Source organism: Lepidochelys kempii, chromosome 4, assembly GCF_965140285.1.
Source record: "Lepidochelys kempii isolate rLepKem1 chromosome 4, rLepKem1.hap1, whole genome shotgun sequence".
NCBI classification, from domain to species: Eukaryota; Metazoa; Chordata; order Testudines; family Cheloniidae; genus Lepidochelys; species Lepidochelys kempii.
The window spans coordinates 79,276,699-79,297,628 of NC_136383.1; the positions used below are offsets into that span (position 1 = coordinate 79,276,699).

General features: G+C 45.4%; 2 protein-coding genes across 4 annotated transcripts in view; both read right to left on the minus strand.

The window, feature by feature from the left end:
- IRF2 (interferon regulatory factor 2) overlaps positions 1-308 on the minus strand; it is a 65,117-nt gene extending 64,809 nt beyond the window's left edge. Inside the window, exon 1 of one of the 3 annotated variants that reach the window (XM_073341787.2) lies at positions 3-308. The gene's annotated coding sequence lies outside the window, so the exon portion shown is untranslated. The remainder of the gene's footprint in view (positions 1-2) is intronic. The other 2 variants (XM_073341779.1, XM_073341780.1) reach the window with 2 other exon arrangements.
- A 2,476-nt stretch (positions 309-2,784) lies between these two features.
- Positions 2,785-19,670, minus strand: LOC140910561 (uncharacterized). The gene is made up of 3 exons (XM_073341788.2): positions 17,865-19,670; positions 4,300-5,739; positions 2,785-3,607 (listed from the first exon to the last, which is right to left on the minus strand). The coding sequence occupies exons 2-3, from the start codon at positions 4,700-4,702 to the stop codon at positions 2,967-2,969; spliced, it is 1,044 nt and encodes a 347-aa protein (XP_073197889.1). The 5' UTR covers positions 4,703-5,739; positions 17,865-19,670; the 3' UTR covers positions 2,785-2,966.
- Positions 19,671-20,930: the final 1,260 nt, after the last annotated feature.

A 20,930-nucleotide genomic window follows, 5' to 3' on the forward strand; every position in this document is an offset into this window, starting at 1 on the left:
ACCTTGTTTATTCGCGGTATTTATATAATTCCTCAAGGTTAACGCTGTTGCCAGGGGATGCAAAATGGAAATGAAAACACTCAGCTGAATAATCGCAGGAGCAAAACTAAAAGTTACTCCCTCTGCTTTGGCTGAGAAGAGTCCAGATCGAAAGCAAAACAAGGAGAGGAAACTGCGAGGAGCTGAAGCTTGGAAATTCCCCCCACCTCTCCCCGGCCTGTTTGTGCGGAGGGAGGGGGGAAGCTGAGATGGGAGAGGTGCGGAAGTTTACCGCAGCCTTTCATTGGCAGACACAGCCGCTTTCATCATTTCTCGGAAAAGTCGATTTCATTTTCACTTCCCTCCAGCAGCGGCAGCGAGCAGCAGCATGTTAGTGTGTTAAAGGCAGAGAGAGACACAGAAAGAGCTTTCAGTTCCAGGGCACAGAAAACTAAAGACACAAGACCGCATTTTCCCCTCCTCCAAATAATCCACAAATAAGTGACTGGGAGATTGTTCTCTTCTAGGGTGGAGTAGGATTTGGGGGGGAAATGTTCCAGTCTCCAGATCTCTATGGAAATATAGATTTAAAGGGAAAGAAAAGTATGTGCTGAAATTGGACATGCACAAGCTGGAACATAAAATGGTCTGGAAAATAAACCTAGTGTCTTAAGTACATAAGAAATGGGACAAAATTAAAAGCCAAGTGAATATGGTTGGTTGAAGCGAAAATAGGTCCACAAATTCAGTATGCTTAATAAGCACAATGCAGGTCTGTGCTACCACTACATTGAGTATGTGCAAATGCAGCAGTTGGCCAGTGTATTCATGGCCAGCACATACTCAATTTCTCCACAGAAAGATCTATCTTATGTGCACTTTGACCATTGCATCTGAAAATCTTAAATTTAATTTTCAAGCCTTCCTTTAGTCTTTATTCAAAGCTCCAGTTGTCACTGAAATAATAAATATTTCTCCTCTGGGGTCCCAATCCCACATGTCTTTGCTCAAATGGAGTATGAGTAAAAGTTTGCAGGAATAGGCCCTAGGATTATTCAGATCTTTGCAGTATGTTGTGTCAGAAAAAACATGGTCTAGTAGCTAGAGCATTATCCTAGGACTCAGGACCATTTCCCAGCTTCACCACAGGCTTCCTGTGTGACCTTGGGCAAGTCACAGAGGCCTGGTCTATTAAAATTTATACTAGCCCATAGCTACATTGATCAGGGATGCGGCGGAAAAATTACACACTCTAGTGACACAGCTATGCAGACTAAACCACTAGGATAGATGCACTTCATGCTGACAGAAGCCCTCTTCTAATGGTTAATGGCATTTGGGGAGGTGGTGTTCCCATACCAGTAAAACGTCTCCTTCTGTCAACGTACGCTCCACTCGTGGGGGTGGTTTCTTTACAGTGCTGGGAGAGCTCTCATTGCTCGTGAAGACATACCCTATCACGTCATGAGTGGCAGTGGAGTTATTCCTTAAACTACAAAGGCAAGAGGAGTGCGACATGGATCTCGCCCCGCGTAGTAGCTGTGACAGGAGATTGCTTGTGGCATTCACAGAGGTGCTGACCATTGTGGACCACCGTTCTGGGGCTCGGGAAACAAGCACTGAGTGGTGGGATCACATCGTCATGCACATCTGGGATGACGAGCAGTGGCTGCAGAACTTTCGGATGAGGAAAGGTACATTCATGGGACTGGGATGAGCTCGCCCAGCCCTGTGGCGCAAGGACACAAGGATGAGAGCTGCCTTGTCGTTGGAGAAGTGAATGGCAATTGCACTGTAGAAGCTGGCTACTCCAGACTGCTACCAATCAGTCGCTAACCAGTTCGGAGTGGGAAAATCGACCGTCGGATGGACTCATGTTGACGGAAGTGTGCAGGGCCATTAATCGTATCCTGCTCCAGAAGACCGTGACTCTGGGCAATGTGCATGACATTGTGGCTGGCTTTGCACAAATGGGCTTCCCTAACTGCGGAGGAGCACTAGATGGCAGTAATATTCAAATTCTGGCACCAGACCACCTAGCCACCAAGTACATTAATCAGAAGGGTATTTCTCAATGGTTCTCCAGGCGCTTGTGGATCACTGTGGTAATGTCATGGGCATTAACACAGGCTGGTCCGATGCACCTTTCCTGGCCTGTTCAGGAAGCTGCAAGCAGGGACTTTCTTCTTGGACCAGAAGATCACTGTAGAAGTCAAAATGCCCATTAAAAGAAAAGGAGGACTTGTGGCACCTTAGAGACTAACAAATTTATTTGAGCATAAGCTTTTATGAGCTACAGCTCACTTCATCGGATGCATGCCATGGAAAATACAGTGGGGAGATTTATATACACAGAGAACATGAAACAGTGGGTGTTACCATACAAACTATAACAAGAGTGATCAGGTAAGGTGAGCTATTATCCTGGGAGACCGCACCTACCCCTTAATGCCATGGCTTATGAAGACATACCTTGACAGCAGCAAGGAGCAGTTCAACAACAGGCTGAGGAAGTGCAGCATGGCTGTTGAGTGTGCTTTTGGTTGTTTAAAGGCCTATATGGGAGGCTGGACCTGGCCATTGACAATATTCCTATGTTTATCGCCATGTGCTGTATGCTCCATAATATTTGTGAAGGGAAAGGTGAAAGCCTCACTCAGGGCTGGACCACAAAGGCTCAGCGCCTGGAGGTTGAATTTGAACAGCCAGAGACCAGGGCTATCAGAGGGGCACAGCATGGGGCCATAAGGATCAGGGATGCCTTGAGGCAGCAATTTGAAGCTGAAAACCACTAATATTTGTTGCTATTCTCAGGAGTGCAGTGCTTGTAATGCTAAAAGGTGATTGTGGTTGGTGCAGACAATGCACTATGAAGATATAAGAAAATCGCCTGTTGCTTTGCAGGGCTTTGTTTGCTTTCAATTAATGGAATAACGATGGCTTTCAAACCAAAACAATTCTTTTATTAAATTATTATTATTTTATTATTAAAAAACAACAACCAGAGGAGAGAGACAAAAAAACACATCAGCACTGAGGGAGATGGGGGAAGGGAGGATCCCAGGAGGAGGTGGGGTCCTGGGATGGTTAAAGATTTGTGTATGTCCAGGTATCATATCCAACCTTCTCCTTTGGAGTACAGTGCAGCGGGTACTGTACTTCAGCAGGGCTAAACTGCAGAGGAATGGGTGTTGAGGGTACTGGGAGTCCGCAGGGCTAGACGGGGCAGGCTTGGCATGCAGCGGGTACAGACTGGAGCCAGGAGGTTGATAAGAGTGTGTTGGAAGTGTCTGGGGGACGCATGGGAAAGAGTTTTGTGACAGTGGCTGCAGGGGAGGGCGGGTGCAGAGCTGCTCGGTTTGCAGTGCCACTAGCACCTGGATCATATCTGCTTGGCGCTCCATAATGTTTAAAAGCTTCTCCCTGGCTTTGTTCTGGTGCGCCGCGTTCTTCTTTCGGTCCCTCTTCTTGCTGTCTCGCCACTCCTTCAATTCTTGTTTTTCGGCTGCAGAGTATATCCTGACCTCACGCAGAAAATCCTCTTTAGTTCTTTGTGGATGCTTTCTCATTCTGCGCAGCCGTTCAGCCGGCGATAACAAAGGCGGAGGTTGGGCTCCCAAGGTCCTATCTGTGAAGCCAAAATGCAACATTTTACAGAAGCACTATTGTTTGCAACACAGAGACCACTGATTTAAAACACAGGCGCTATTCCCATACCTATCAGTAACTGGCTGACCCCAGGCAAGCACTCATGAGTCACAAGACCCTCAAAATGTTGAGTAACTGCAGGGGCAGGGGAAGTGTTCCAGGACCGTACTGTACACTGGGTACGTGGCTCTTGGGGAGAACCAGCACTGCGGGGGAGTGAGGGGGCTTATAATAATTACTGTCCCCACATTTTCCAAAGGCTGTCTTCATTATGGAAGATACCTCGCTGTTGACAGTGAGCAGGGAATCAAGGGAGGGTTTTCTTCAAGACTGCGCCTTCCGCTCTGGACATTATGCAACTCCCCTGTGTGCAGCAATGGTCCCTCCCCAGTAGCGGCAGAGAGGCATGGGAAAGTTACCGTTAATGGGGCAAGAAACAAAGCAGCTCTGCCAAAGAACCTGCAGAAGCGGATTGTCCAGTATCTCCATGAGAGTTTCCTGGAGTTCTCTGAGGCAGATTCCCATGAAGCGAGGGAGTCAATCAACACCCTGTTGCACCGCTCAGACTAGGCATGTGGTGGTACATGCATCATACAGACACAAGCCTGTTTTCTGCAACCCTCCTGCCTCCAAGAACTCGCTTCAGCAATTCCCAAAATCAAAGCCACTTACCAGGGGCCTCCTCTCCTGTTTGCGCTTCGCCAACATCCGACAGCTGTGACTGGCTAGCCTCCTCCAGGGTAGAGAAAAGCTCCGGGCTGCGTGCAGCTCCGACCTCCGAGTCATGCTCTGCCTCTGGGCCTCCCTCCTCCTCCACATCTTTGTCCAAGATTTCCTCCTCCTGGCTCAGTCCACTTTCAACGGGCACGCAAGCCACCAAAGTATCCACAGTGACCTTCACAGTGGTGGTGGGGTCACCACCGAGTATCACATCCAGCTCTTTGTAGAACCAGCAGCTCATGGGCGCAGCACCAGAGCAGCAGTTTGCCTCCCACGCCTTGTGGTAGGCGTTCTGCAGCTCCTTCATTTTGACCCTGCACTGCAGTGTGTCCCGGTCGTGGGCCCTATCATGCATCGTGAAATCTGCCCATGGGTATCATAATTCCTACGGCTGGAGTGCAGCTGGGACTGCACAGCCTCCACTCCCAAAATGCTGATGAGGTCCAGCAGTTCGGCATTGCTCCAAGCAGGGGATCGCCTGGTGTGTGGAGCGGGCATGGCCACCTGGAAAGATGCGCTTGAGACCACTGCACGTGTCACCGAGCAAACAGGAAGAGGACTTTCAAAATTCCCAAGGAATTTAAGGGGTGGGGATGATGGTTGGTCACCTCAGGGCAGGGCAGTAGAGTTCAAACCGATGACCAGAGAGGTGATAACAGGCATTGTGGGACGCCTCCCAGAGACCAATCGCAGCGCTGTAATCGACCCGGGTTTCTACACTGGCACAGAGTGCTGCACGCCTCTCGTCGGGTTGGTTTTTTACAGCACTGCAACTGTGCAGTTTCTGCACACTAAGTGGCTTGGCAGTGTGTGCACCTCAGGAGTTATACCACAGAAAGCTGCTTTACTGCACAGAAACTTGCCAGTGTCGACAAGGCCCGAGTCTCTCTGTGCCTCAGCTCCCCATCTGTAAAATGGGAATGATAGTACTTCCCTGCCTTCGAGGGTTGTTGTGAGTTTCAATACTTTATAGAGTGTGATGTGCTTTGGCTTAGATACTACAGAAATGAGAGCCCTAATAATAAATACCTTAGATATATTTTCAAACATGACGGTAAAATAGCACTGAAGATACACGTAGTAGTTAGGATGATATTTATTTCTTGAAAATATAGGCCCCAATCCAAAGGGCGAGAGGGAAGACAAATAATCCTTACGCTCTTACTTAATTTTGCACATGTAATAGTAATCCCTCAATGTGCATGCATCTTTGCATGATTGGGCCTCAAGTAAGATTGCCAGGTGTGGTTTGAATTTGTAAATCACATTCATTTTTTTGTTTAAAGCACTGTATTTTAAATTTTAAAATAACAATAAGAAAGACAAAATGTGAATGACTGCAGCTCATCCATGACATGAAAATTCCCAGCACACTGGTTCAAACAACTCATTCTGGAAAAGGAGAACAGTGACAAGGGTGAGCTTATGCAATATTTGGTGACTCTTATAATTTCCAGTTATTTTACAGAATGATCTATCTTTAAAAGATTTTTGTTTCTTTTTCACACGATTTGCTGACATTTAAAATATTATAATATTGTTGTATTTAAAAATATACCTGTAAGGAAATCCTACATTTTTACAAAGAGTCAACAATGTCAATGACCATTGATATTTTAAAAAAATCATTTGGCCCATCCAGTGAAAACAGAAGTCAAACTGTTTTAGTATATTTATTCATCTTTCCATATCTTATTTGTAGGGTTGTCAATTAGGGAACATTAGTCCACCATCTCTTCTATCTATGTGTGAGACTCCCTTTTTAAAAAATGAGAGGGACTATCTCTGTTCCTCCAAATATCTTCCAGACCATTGTCTCCTTTTCCCATTAGGTGTCCTGTTCTCCAGTTGGCCACAAACAGAGAAACATCTCAATTTATAGACTGTATTGAGAATGCAAAACTGCTTAACTAAGGCCCAACCAGTGGACATGGAGAGAAGGTGGATGACTGCAAGAGTCAAGAAAGTTACCTCTTCCCAAATCTCCCAGCAAGGACAGTGTCATCATGTCTCCCATTTTTGCTGCTGTTAGAGAGAGTCAGAAATTGGCTACTGGATGTCTATGCATCATCCAGGGTTGTGTTCTCTCTTTGCAGCAGTACAGAAATGGAAATAAAAAAAAAAAAAGACAGGATGGCACAGAATTTGGTAATTCCAGAGTATACAGAACCCTTCACTTTTAGCACGCTGTTTCAAATCCAATCCATGTCAATAATGACTGAAAGGTATCACCATCTGAAGCCTGCTTGGTGAGCTGTGCAAAATGATTCAGTCCAGTTTCTCGTGTCCACATAATGAAAACTACCATCACACTTGACATCCATTTTGGACAGTTTGAGCTGACAGGCCAAGAACTAAATGAGCAATGATTGAGCGCGGCAACAAAATATTCTTTGCTGATAGTCTATAAATACAATTCATAAAATAAAAAGAAGGATCTCTGTAAATTATCCTTCTCCCTAGGGAAAAACAAACTGTATTTGTCCAGTTCTTCAATTCTCATCTCCTTCCCTGCACCCCAAGCCCCTAAGGTCAAAAGCTGCAAGATATTCAGTGTTCCTTTCATCACTTATTTCATCACCTTAAGACTTCTTCAGCCATTGATATTACTGATAATATCTTACAGATTTAAGATATCCACATCCTGTTTCTGAAGAAACTTTAATAGTGATAGCAGGAAGCACAGAGCCTGAGGAGCGTCTAATGTTTGTGAAAAAAATAACTAAGTAGCTTAATCCCCAATTCATAGATTTCACAGGTTCCAAGGCCAGAAGGGACCATTATGATCACTTAGTCTGACGTCCTGTATAACAGGCCATAGAATTTCTCCAAAATAATTCCTAGACCAGATCTTTTAGAAAAACAGTGACTTTTTAAAAATGTCAGTGATGGAGAATCTACCACATCCCTTGGTAAATTGTTCTACTGGTTAAAAATTTATACCTTATTTCCAGTCTGAATTTGTCTAGTTTCAATTTCCAGCCATTGGATCATGTTATACCTTTCTCTGCTAGATTGAAGAGCCCATTATTAAATATTTGGTGTTGTAGCCATGTTGGTCCCAGGGTATTAGAGACAGAACATGAGTGAAGTAATATCTTTTGACAGGTTTCAGAGTAACAGCCGTGTTAGTCTGTCTTTGCAAAAAGAAAAGGAGTACTTGTGGCACCTTAGAGACTAACCAATTTATTTGAGCATGAGCTTTCGTGAGCTACAGCTCACTTCATCGGATGCATACTGTGGAAACTGCAGAAGACATATCTTTTGCTGGACCAACTTCTGTTGATGAGAGAGAGAAACTTTTAAGCTCTTCTTCTGATCTGTGAAATGGAGTGTCACATCTAAATACAAGGTGGAACAGACTGTTTAGCGTAAGTAGTTAATATATATTTCAAGGGGACATTCAAGGTTAAGTGGTCCATTAACACCTCTCCAGTCATTCAGGGTGGGAAGTTTGGGGGAGAGGGCAGTTTAGTGCATTACAGATCGTTGTAATAAGCCATAAACCCAGTGTCTCTACTCAGGCCATGCTTTTTGGTATGTAGCAAAGTTATTAATTTAAAACTCCAGGCTCATCTTCTGAAGATATTGTGCAGGTTTCCTTTCAGGATGAGGACTGAGGGGTCAGATATAGAGTGATCGCTTTCTGAAAAGTTTTCACCCACAGGTGATGTGGTGACTTTTATCATTTTTCTGTGAGAGTTCATTCGAGAATGTAGTGATTGCCTGGTTTCACCCACATAATTGCTGGGGCTCTGGATGCGGTACTCCACATGTTCTGACATGCATGTGTAGGACCCATGGATTTTGAAAGGTGTGTTGTGGGGCTATTAATTGTCGTAACAGTGCAGAAACCTGCACAACACCTTCAATAGACAAGCCTGAGAGTTTAAATTCATAACTTTGCTAGATACTAAAAATCATGGACTGAATAGAGACACTGGATTTACGGGTTATGACAACAATCTGTAACCCACTAAACTACCTTCTCAGCCTTGCTCCCCCATGGCTGGAGGGGTGTTAATGGGCCACTTCATCTTGAATGGTCCCTTGAAATATATGTTAACTACTTATACTAAACAATCTGTTCCACCTTTTATTTAGCTATGACACTCTGAATACATTTCCCAGACCTGAAGAAGAATCTGTGTAAACTTGAAAGTTTGTCTCTCTCACCAGCAGAAGTTGGTCCAATAAAAGATATTACCTCACCCACCTTGTCTCTCTAATGTTCCCCACGTAGGTATGTGGGGCTTGTCGTCAGATACAGCGCAGCTGAGCTGCTGTAGTGTTTTAGGGCGTGGCTACACTGAAAACTTCAAAGCACTGACGCAGGAGCACTCCGACGGCAGCACTTTGAAGTGCGAGTGTGATCGCGCATGAGCGCTGGGAGACAGCTCTCCCAGCGCTCCTGGTAATCCACCTCCACGAGGGGATTAGCTCCGAATGCTGGGAGCGCAGCATTTTTACACTAGTGCTTTAAAGTGCTCAGACTTGCTGCGCTCAGGGGGGTGATTTTTCACCCCCCTGAGCCAGCAAGTTAGAGCACTATAAAATGTAAGTGTAGCCAAGCCCTTAGTGAAGATGCTACTGTGCTGACAGGAGAGCTTCTCTCATCGGCGTAGTTAATCCGCCTCCCCGAGAGCTGGTAGCTGCGTCAGTGGGAGAAGCTCACTGTCTACACTGGGGGTTAGGTCGGTAAACTATGTCACTCAGGGGTGGAGATTTTTCACACCTCTGAGCCATGTAGTTGTACCGATATAAGTCTGTAGTGTAGACCTGGCCTCATGGACTGTAGTGAAGTTACCCCTAAATGGAAGCAAGGTATTTATTAAGTACATGCCTAACTTTAAGCACATGATCAGTCCCATCAGAGTCAGAGAAACCAACCATATGATTAAAGTTAGGCATGTGGATAAGTACATTACCTGAAATGGGGCCAAAAGAAGTAGAGAGTCCAACTTTCAAATTCTAGCTTACAGAATCCTGGCTCTCCCCCCCATTCTGCCTCAGTAACTGCACTCACCTTTGGTGGTCTTTTTGTTTCTCATGCCTCCCACTCTAGAGGACACAGAGCGTCACTTGAGCCTGTTCCTGCTGTTTCCATCCTCTTCTTCCTTGGTGGAGTCACTTTCTACTCCTTTGAAATGGATATTGTTATTTACATTCCCCCCATGCTTAGCATCCTCTTTCCTGCTGGACTTCAATGTCTGGTTCTCCTTCCTCCTCTCCTCCTAATCCTACTCTACACTCTCCTCATAGTTGCAACTTCCATATAGATAATACGTCTGATCTTGCTGGCTCCCATTTGCCCTCCCTCATGTCCTCCTTTGTTCTTCAGGTCTGGATTGATTCCCCTACTCACTGTCCTGGCAACCCTTTTGAGCTAATCTTCACCTTTTCTCTAGTCTCCAGGTTCCCTTTCTCACTCTCTACTGCACTGGTGTATGATTTATACAGTGGCGGATTAGCGGCCCCACTCCGCCCACCCAGGGCTCCTGCTGGGGAGCGGGAGAAGCCACCCCTCCCCGATCCTGCTCCCCAGCAGGAGTGCTGGGCAGAGTGGCATGGCAGGGCAACTCGCACGACCTGACCCCGTTTCCCTGGCAGGGAGACTACAGGCAGAAGGGGCGGGGACGGGCCCCCACTTGCTCTGGCCCAGGGCCTCTGGATTTATATCATGTCTGCCAGTTTGCGGCGTTGGTTGCTGTGTTACTGGAGTTCGTAGAGCACAAGGCCCTACCTCCAGACATTTTCCACAAACAGATGTTATTTCCACAAATCTATATGGAAATCACCTTCATCTGTAACTCTTTCATTCAGTGAAAAGAACAGATTATGCAGTTAATTAATATTAGTGATCCCCTGAAATGATTATCATAGCATCATAGTATTATTTATGGCAGGTGTCACCAGGTGACACTGATACACATAGGCCAGGTCTACACTACAGACTTATATTGGTATAACTACATTGCTCAGAGGTGTGAAAAATCCACACCCTTGAGCAAGGTGGTTTTACTGAGGCAATCTCCAGCTTCTCCCGTCAACACAGCTACTGCCTCTCAGGGAGGTGGCTTAACTATCCCAAGGGAAGAACTTCTCCCATTGGTGAAGGAGCATCTTCACTTAAGCAGTACAGCAGCACAGCTGCACTGGTGAAATTGCGCTGACACAGCATTTTAAATGTAGACCTGCCCTTAGTCTTTTAAGTCCTTTTTCTTAGTGTGCCAGCAAATATTCAGAATTGAGAAGACACGCTGTGCTGTTAGGTTTTGTTATGCAAGGGTCTGTGTAGAGCTTGAGGTCCTTGGAGAGAACACCGTAAGAGCAGTGGGAGAGTTTGGTGTCTGCCTGAGGCCTGGCTCAACAACACAAAGTTAGGTCAACATAAGCCGATGCAGTCCAGTCAGTCCCAGCAGTTGAGCCTGGGCGAGCCTGATGCAGGGGAAGGAACCTGGGGTAAGTGTGTAAATGTTTTTCCCGTTACAATGAGGTACTGATGGCACCCCAGCTTAGCCAGGCACAACCATCGACTTTTCATTAATTTACTTTGTCTAGAAGAGGGAGCCAAAGATTTCTAGGGATGGTGGCCTTATTTCTTCCTTCACAGTAGGACACTTTCCCACGCCAGTCGGTGGTAACTTCAGCAGGCACCATTGCAATAAATACGCTAGCAGCATACAGGTCTGGGCAGCTTCAGGACACCAGCTGTGCTCTTTTTGCCGGTAGGTCCACAAGAGTCCGCAGCATCTGTTTGCTGCCAGAGAAGCCCCGTTATGTCCTGGTGCTCTCCTTTTCCTGCTGAGTCTACTGGGCCTGTCACCTGTCTGCTCTTTCCTTCTCCATACAGCCTGCCATACTCACCCTCCAGGCCCTCTGCTCACAGACTGATGCAGCACTGGCTTGCAGGATCTTGCTGAACATGTCATCCCAAGTCCCTTTCTTTCTCCTCCTCATTTCCATCACTGCTGGGGGGGCCAAACTCATCCTGGCTGGTGCGGTGACTGGTGCCATGCATGAGCAATCCAAAGCAGAAGTGTCAATAAGCATGTCTTGATTAACACTATAGGGGGGCAAGGCAAGGGAGTAACTCTCACTTTCTGTTGTGATTATCCTGACAATGGTAGCTCTGTGTGTTTTATCTGCAGCTGCTGTCATTATGGCCTTTACGGGTCCCTCCTCCGCACCTATGGAACTCCTGAACAAGACAAGGAGGAGAAAGAAGAGGACTTGGGATGACCTGTTCAATGAGATTCTGTGAGCCAGTGCAGCATCAGACAGTGAGCAGAGGGCCTGGAGGGTGAATATTGTAGGCGGCATGGCAAAGGAAAGGCCAGAAGTCTCAGCAGGAAAAGAAGAGGGAGATGCACCAAGACATAATGACAGGTTTCAGAGTAACAGCCGTGTTAGTCTGTATTCGCAAAAAGAAAAGGAGTACAAGTACTCCTTTTCTTTTTGCAAGACATAATGGGGCTTCTCTGGCAGCAACCACAGATGCTGCAGACTTTTGTGAACCTACAAGTTCAGCAATCATGGGCTCACCTCCCTTTGTAGTTCATGGACAACCGCAATATAGCACCTCCCTCCACCCCCCCTCAACATTCCACATGGCATCAGGGGCTGCATCCCTAGCCCCACTGCTCCACACTGGAGGTCAGTAAGGACAACCAGTTTCACGTACACTGGCCTGTGAGAATCACGCTTTCTGTATGTGTAGCCAAAACAGACACAAATGGTCTTTCCCCTCATTAAGTTCTGTTCCATTAATTTATTTTATTTTTAATGTATTTGCTTTTAAATTGCACGGATTTTTTTTTTTTTTGCAGTGGTTTTCTTACTCAGCAAAATTCAGTTTTTTTGGAAAATAATTCATCTTTATTAGTTCCCAACTTATGCTGCAGTGTGCCTAGAGGTACTGAAAACACTCACTTAGTTGTTATCGTACAGTGTGCCACAACTCCTAGGATCAGTGATAAACACAGCATAATAATCATAAAGGTACAGCAAGCATCGTAAAGTGAGTAGGTACACTGACAGTGTTCTATTCATAGATGTACACCAAGCCCCACACAATTCCTAGCAGGCCCCAGAACTGGAGGGCCAGGTACAGAACAGTCCACCACAACACATTACTGTGGCTCACTGTTAAAGTGCTCTTTCATGGCCTCCCTCAACCGTAGAGCTCCATATTGAGCTGGGATATTGAGCTGGGATACCACTGGGATATTTTTCTCACAGAGCTCCAGTCTTGCGAGTAAACAACACCATGCTCCCTTCAATCTACCAAAAGCACATTCAACATCATTCTGCACCTGCTGAGCTGATAATTGATGCTTTCCTTGGTGCTGTCAAGGTGTCTGTTGAACATCTTCAAAAGCCAGTGAAGCACAGGGTAGGCTGAGTCCCCCAGGATCAATGTTGGCATTTTAATATCGTCAGTGGTAATCTGCAAGTCGGGGGGAAAAAGTCCCAACTTTCTGTGGGACTTAAAGTCCTGTGTTCTTAAAGATCCAAGTGTCATGCACCTTCCCAGACCAGCCAACATTGATGGTGAAGCATTCCTGGTGTTCCACCAACACTTGTATAGCCATAGAAAATTAGCCCTTTCTGTTGATATTGTCTGGGGCAAGGTGGTCTGGTGCCAAAATAGGGATGTGTGCTCTCTATTGTTTCACCATGGGTCGGGAACCCTGTAGCTGCAAATCCATCCACTGTGTCCTGCACATTCCCAAGAGTCACAGTCTTGCATAGCAGGACATGATTAATGTCCCTACACACTTCAGTGACAATGACCCCCCCACAACGGATTTTTCCAACTCCAAAATGATTTCCCACTGACCAATACCAGTCTGGCATTGCAAGTTTCTACAGTACAATTGGTATTTGCTTCTCCACTGTCAGAGCAGATCTCATTTTGGTGTCCCTGCACTGGAGAGCTGGGACAAGCTCAGTGCACAGATCCAGGAATGTGGTTTTGCAGATCCAAATGTTCTGCAGACACTGCTCATTGTCCCCAACCTCCATTATGATGTAATCCCACCAGTCAGTGCTCATTGCTCAGGCCCAGAAACAGCATTTACAGCTGCTCCATGAATGCCACCAACAGCTTTGAACTGACTTTGACTATGTCCCACAGCAATCTGTCCTCTAATAAATTATCTTGTTCCCAGCTGATTCAGTTCTTGAAACTCTGCAAATACCGGCGGAGAAGAATGCATCCTGTGTTTGCAATGCTTATGACAATAGTGCAGAGCTGTGCAGGTTACATATATCGACCAGAGATGGCGAACGGTGAAAAGGACCACATGCCTTCCTGGGATTTTTAAAAAAGGCATGAAAATTATGGGATATGGATGAAATTATGGGATGGAGAAAGTTGTATGCTGGGAAGTTGACCCCTTGCTCCCAGTCACATCTGTGCACCTTGTTCTGCCCCACTATGCATTGCCAAAATGTCCTAAAAGACATGGTGCTGAACAGTGGTCTGTTGCACACTGCAATACCTACCGATGGTGCACCACACTGTGCATCAACACAAGCACAGCACGGACTCAAGGAGCCAAGTGGGTATGTGCACGAGCAATATATTTACGGCAGTAGCTGTATGCCAGGGTGACTTGCGTTGGCCAAAGTATGTAGTGTAGACATGGCCTGAGGTCTCTGAATATAATCAATTTTGGATGCAGAGCTGCTCCCTGGGTTGGGTTGAGATTTCTAAAAGAAGGGATTGCCCTGCCTCATGTTTGACCACCTTTGTTTCAGGGTTGGTGTATATGTGTAACTAAAACAAGTTATGTTTATAATATAGAATTTGTGTCATTGATTTCTCCTCCACTGGGAGGCACCTGCAAGGCCCTGGGCTTCAGCCACTTCTTGACAAAAGGGTGTCAGAACAGGACACTGGGGTTGGAGGATGGGGCAACAGTATTTATAGAAGGAACCTGAAATGTCTCTGACAGTTTTAGATGCTAAGCATTTTTTAAATGGTTTTAGCCTTTGTGATGCAAAAGCCTGATCCTGCAACCCTTATTTACACATGTAATCCCACGAAAGACAACTGGATTACACACGCAAGTAAGGGTTTACACTAGGCTCATGTTGTTTAGCTTCAGGTCTGCACTCTTGATGAGAGGGGCTATTGACTTCAATGGGAGTAGGATCAGATTTTTAATGAGTGTCTGTATTAATGTCAGGTATTGTACATGGGCTAAATCCTGTTCACACAAGTCAGCCACTGAGCTCAGCAGGACTAATCCTGTGCACAAAATTAAGCTTTTGCATATGTGATTGTACAATTGAGGTGTTAAATGGAAGCAGGAACAAGGCTAGAATTGCCAATTTTGGTTGGATGTATTCCTGGAGGTTTCATCACATAACATACTCTTTAATTAAAGATTAATCTTTAATGCCGGGAGACTCCAGGACAATCCTGGAGGGTTGGCAACCCTAAACAGGGCTCATTGACTGCTATGGGACTACTACTCACAAAAGGTAAGTAGGTTTTTTGCTCCATATAACTTAACTTCTTTCAAATGCCAGAGTGGCTGAGAGGCAAATAAAGCCTTGCACTTTTTTTTGAGAGGGACACATTGACACCCATATGTAAAATAAATTAACTAGTGATAACATAGGAAATTGCCCTAGAACCACCCATTTAGAATGAGGTTATAGAAAACAAATATTACTCAAACAATCCTACAGCAGAAGTGGTTTGTACTGATTTCAGCATTTCCAAGGTAATTCACAGCAGGAGCCATTTCTTTTAAACAGTATAAGTCAAATTCTGCCTGGCATAACTCCTTTGTTTTCAGTAAGGTTATACAGAGGAGGAAAGTTCTCCCGAAAAGTTTAATGAGTGCTCCAAAGCGTGGAGATTTTGATCATGGTAGATAATGTTTCCCAGTTCATACTAACATTCAGCTACTTTGCCTCCTGATGGCTAGGAGTTTGTTTTTTAATAATTCTTTTATTTTAATAATTATTACAGAGAACTGCTTCAGGGCAGAACAATCTAAGAAGGCTGCTATTTTAATATTAGGAGGGGGTTAATTCAGTATCTGAATTAATACTGAAATGTGCAGCATTGCAGAAAAATGTTCTGGATGGGAATTTTTTTTAATTGCCAGTTTTTACGTCCATATAAAAATACTTCTCTGACCAGTTTCTCTCCTTGCCAATATTTGGATTATTATTTATATCATCGTAGCACCTAAGAGCCCTAGTCCTGGGCCAGGACCCCATTGTGCCAAACACTGTACAAACACAGGACAAGATGGTCCCTGCCCCCAAAGAGTTGCAGTTCTTTACAGTTCTCCAGCAACTAATGGTGTTCAGGGAAACACCTGTGGAAGGTAGTTGATGAGCTGTCAAATGCAAGGGCTGGTCTGTTCACTTAAAACCTAAGACACACTCCCACCCCTCATAACAAAAATAAGACACATCATTAGTGGCACTTTATCAAGCTGCTGAAGAAATGCAGGCCAGGAAGACACCAATAATAGCTAATGTCACACACAATTGGTATTAAGCGAGCTATATCGCAGTGATGCCATTTTTTATTTAATGTGTACATTAAATACGTTGGCTGAACAGTAGCGTAGAGGAGTGGGAGGAGATCAGCATGCACTTAAGCCAACAATGTAGCAATGAAATAGAAAAGTATAACTGAAGTCTAGCCTCTCTTTTCTCTTCATTTTATTGGTCATGTTCTTGGTTTTGCTGCAGTACATAAGCTCCATCTTTTTATCAATCAATCTATCCTTATGCATTTTTATATCATTTTCTTTAGGGGATGAGGGGAGCAGAAATAATGGGTTGACTTCATACCAACAATGTGATTTTGCTTGTTATTTGTGTCTCTTGGCACTTTGACACTCGTGTTTTGAATGGTTTAAAAGAGGGGAAATCAATCCCTTTTAAAACCTTTACATTACCTTGAAATTTCAGGACTGAAGTCGTTCTTGGTGTAAGGAACATGGAATAGAGCCAAACAGCATCAATACACTTTAGCTAAAATTAATCTCAAAGGCTTCTGCACTTTACTAGACAATTTCACTCTAAATGGATGCATCTAGGGCAATTTTTTTCCCAACTAAATTGAGTGAAGTATAAAAGGGATAAGTGATACATCTTCACTTACTTTGCTGAAGCAAAGCAAATTTTATCTTCCAGAAACAATGAATTATTAAGATCTTTACATCTAATTTTAGATTTAAATGAAGATTTTGATTTAACCAGTTCAGAAGTGCTGTCTGTGCATAAATCAGGTACTCTCTCTTCTTTTTGACATTTTTCTAACTAGGCTTTTGGGGGTTTTTTTACAGTTAAATTCTGTGACAGGGCATCATCGCTGTCCTATCTCTTTTCTAGCCACAACCCACAACCTTGGAAGACAGGCCAGTCCTTGCTTGGCAGCCCCCCAACCTGAAGCAAATACTCACCAGCACCTACACACCAGACAACAAAAACACTAACCCAGGAACCAATCCTTGCAACAAACCCTGCTGCCAACTCTGTCCAGATATCTATTCAAGGGAGACCACAATAGGACCTAACCACATCAGCCACACCATCAGGGTCTCATTCACCTGCACATCTACCACTGTGATATATGTCATCATGTGCCAGCAATGCCCCTCTGCCATGTACATTGGCCAAACTGGACCATCTCTACGCAAAAGAATAAATGGACACAAATCAGACATCAAGAATTGTAACATTCAAAAACCAGTAGGAGAGCACTTCAATCTCCCTGGACACTCAATAACAGACTTAAAAGTGGCCATTCTTCAACAACAAAACTTCAAAAACAGATTTCAGTGAGAAACTGCAGAACTGGAATTAATTTGAAAACTTGACACCATCAAATTAGGCCTGAATAAAGACTGGGAGTGGCTTGGTCACTACAAAAAGTAATTTTCCCTCTGTTGATACTCATACCTTCTTGTCAACTGTTGGGAATGGGCCACATCCACCGTGATTGAATTGGTCCCCCACTTGGTAAGGCAACTCCCATCTTTTCATGTGCTGCATATTTATATCTGCCTACTGTATTTTTCATGCATCTGATGAAGTGGGTTATAGCCCACGAAAGCTTATGCCCAAATAAATTTGTTAGTCTCTAAGGTGCCACAAGGTCTCCTCATTGTTTTAACCCACTAGAAGACCTTCTTCTGATCAAACACCTTGTGCAACTTATTCACAATGTTCTTTCTCAGCACCTTAACAAACTTGTGCAGCACTGTGTTTCCAATTGCATACAATCCTTAGCTCACTGATCCAAGGAGGGGAAAAACTGATGGTATCTTCTCCTGAGAGATGCAATGGCAACGCCAAGGCCCTGGTAAGCCTGCCACTCTCTTTCTCCCCCGCCCCCCCCCCCACAGCACTTCGTTCCTGTGCCTCTTCTACCCTATGGGTAAAGGGTTAATTAAAGTTTGGGGCTCCTCTCAGCCCATCCCAATTCACCGAGTAGGTAAAGCTCCTGCTAATCAGGACTCTTCCTGAGCAACTACCTGTAGTTGAGGTGCATCAGTTGCTGTTTCCCAGAACTGTGTGTGACAATGGTCCATCCTTGCCTCTGTGGGTCCCGTGTTTCCTGGTGGATTTCGCTAGCCTCAGAGGCTCACTGTGATCCTCCATGTAACCCTTCTTTCTCTAGAGACAAGGGTCACAGTCTACTGAGCCATTTTCATCATAAGCCAGCGAGGGAGGTGAGGAGAAGTTATCCTTCCTTGCACAGTCTCTGTTGTCTCCCAGTCTCAGTGATTAATCAGGGGGCAAAGGTTGTGGGGTGGGGGGGGCCCAGGCCCACCCTCTACACCGGGGTCCAGCCCAGGGACCCTAATAGTATCAGCTATGGTAGCTGACCTTTTAGAAACATGACATGTACAATTCCCTGGGCTACTTCCCCCACAGCAGCCCTTACTTCCTCAAGCTCCACTTCACCCTTACCTCAGGGCCTCCTTCCTTGTGCCTAATATGGTGTATACTACTCAGCCTCTCCAACAGCACAACTTCCTCCCACAGCTCCTGACATGCACACCCACCTGACTAACTGGGAGGCTTTTAACTAGTTTCAGCCAGCCCCGATTGGCTTCAGGTGTCCCAATCAACCTAGCATCCTCCCTGCCTTCTGGAAAGTTCTTAATTGGCCCCAGGTGTCTTAATTGACCTGAAGCAGCTGCCATTTCACTTATCCTGGTACCAGGGATTTGTTTAGCCTGGAGCTAATATAGCTATCTTCCACTACTTTTCTATAGCCATCTATAGCTATCTTTTCTATAGCCTTGCCCTGTCACATCTGTCACAGATTCCCTGATGTGAAAAAATTCTTTACAATGACACAGATCAGTGGTACCACTAACTGAGAGTGAGTTTCTGTCCCTGAATATACCATACCTCATGTGGAATCCCACTGAAATTAATGGGGCTATTTGTGAAGTAAAGTAGAACTCAGTGTGTTCTTCCTTTCCTGCCTTGTATGGTGGAAAGGAAGTGGAGGCAAAGATGGCTTTAAGCTACCTTCGTGCCTCCTTCATTCTGGTTGTGTGTGTATCACTGCGTATATCTACACTGCAGTTAGAGAGACAAGGTGGGTGAAGTAATGAATGAACTCACACAGAAAAGTGATGAAAGACAAAAGCACTCCATCACCGGCTGCGGGTGAACACTTATCAGAAAGCAATCACTCTCTATCATTCTGACCTCTCAGTCCTTATCCTCAAAGGAAACCTGCACAGTGCTTTCAAAAGATGAGCCTGGGAGCTTAAATTCATTACTCTGCTAGACACTGAAACTCATGGACTGAACAGACATACTGGATGTCTTATATTATAAGGCTTATTATAACAATCTGTTACCCACTAACTCCCTCTCCCCCTTTTTGTCCTATGACTGCGGAACTGTTAATGGGCCACTCTACCTTGAATGTCCCTTACAATATGTGCTAACTACTTACACTAAACAGTCTGTTCCACCCTTGCGTTTTGCTGTGATCCTGGGAGTTCCTTTCCCAGACCTGAAGAAGAGCTCTGCAGGGCATGGCTACACTGGAAACACCACAAGGAGATTAGCTCCCAGCGCTTGGAGCCGGTTTACACTAGCGCTTTAAAGTGCTCTGACTTACTGCGCTCAGGGGGGTGATTTTTCACACCCCTGAGCCAGCAAGTTAGAGCACTATAAAATGTAAGTGTAGCCAAGCCCTTAGCTCCATAGCTTGTTTCTATCACCAACAGAGGTTGGTCCAGTCAGGGGTGTGTGCAAGAATTTAAATTTGACCCCCGTTTGGGGTCCCCGGAGGAGCTCAATCTTCCCTCCCTCCGCCCTGCCCAGCCCCAGCAGGAGCTCAGTCTTCCCCGCCTCTGTGGCTCTGGGGCCAGAGAAGTTCTGTGCCCCTGATGATTACTGGAGGGGGGCTGGTGCCCCTGCTTAGCCCCTCTTGTGCATGCCTCTAAGTCCAATAAAAGATATACCTCACCCAGCTTGTCTTTCTTATATCTTGGGACCAACACAGCTACAACTACACTGCATACACTGCAATATGACATCTGCGGCTGGACCGTGCCAGCTGGCTCTTTAATTGCGGTTTAGACACTTGAGTTCAGGCTGGAGCCCAGGCTCTGAGACCCTGTGTCTGGCATGGGCCAGCTGCAGGTATCTAATTGCCATGTAAACATACCTATAGAGTGTGCCAAGGGATGCTCTAAATTGTGCCATTTTGTAATGACCCGCTATAGCAGTGGTTCTCAACCTTTCCAGACAAGTGTACCCCTTTAAAGAGTCTGATTTGGCCTAAGAAGAAAAGGAGTACTAGTGGCACAAGTCCTCCTTTTCTTTTTGTGAATACAGACTAACATGGCTGCTACTCTGAAACCTGATTTGTCTTGCGTACCCCCAAGTTTCACCTGACTTAAAAAGTACTTGCTTACAAAATCAGACATAAAAAAGTGTCACAGCACACTATTACTGAAAAATTGCTTATGTTCTCATTTATACCATAGAATTATAAAATAAATCAGTTGGAATATAGATATTGTACTTAAATTTCAGTGTATAATATATAGAGCAGTATGAACAAGTTTCCAGCCAATGGGAGCTGTGGAGCTGGTGCTCGGGGCTGGGGCAGCGTCCGGAGCCCCCCGGCCACGCCTCCACCTAGGATCCGAGGGACATGTGGCCGCTTTCAGGGAGCCACGTGGAGCCAGCTAGGGAGCCTGCCAGTCCCGCCAGCCCCCACTCCTCCCCCCACACCAGCAGGGGTCCCCCCCCGAGCACCCACTGCACTCCAGGGTTGCCCCTGCCCCAGAGCACCCAAGATTAAGTTAGGAGTATATAGTACAAGTCATGGACAGGTCACGGGCCATGAATTTTTGTTTACTGCCTGTGACCTGTCCATGACTTTTACTAAAAATACCCATGACTAAAACATAGCCTTATCTATAGACTATTATGTTGACCTAGAACAGCCAGAGTTCAGTGCTTTCTGACCATGCCGCCAATCACCTCTGCCTCCTTCGACCTACCCCTGACATGCCCCCCTATGTTGGGGGCTGAGAGGGGGCAGCACAAAGCCATTATGC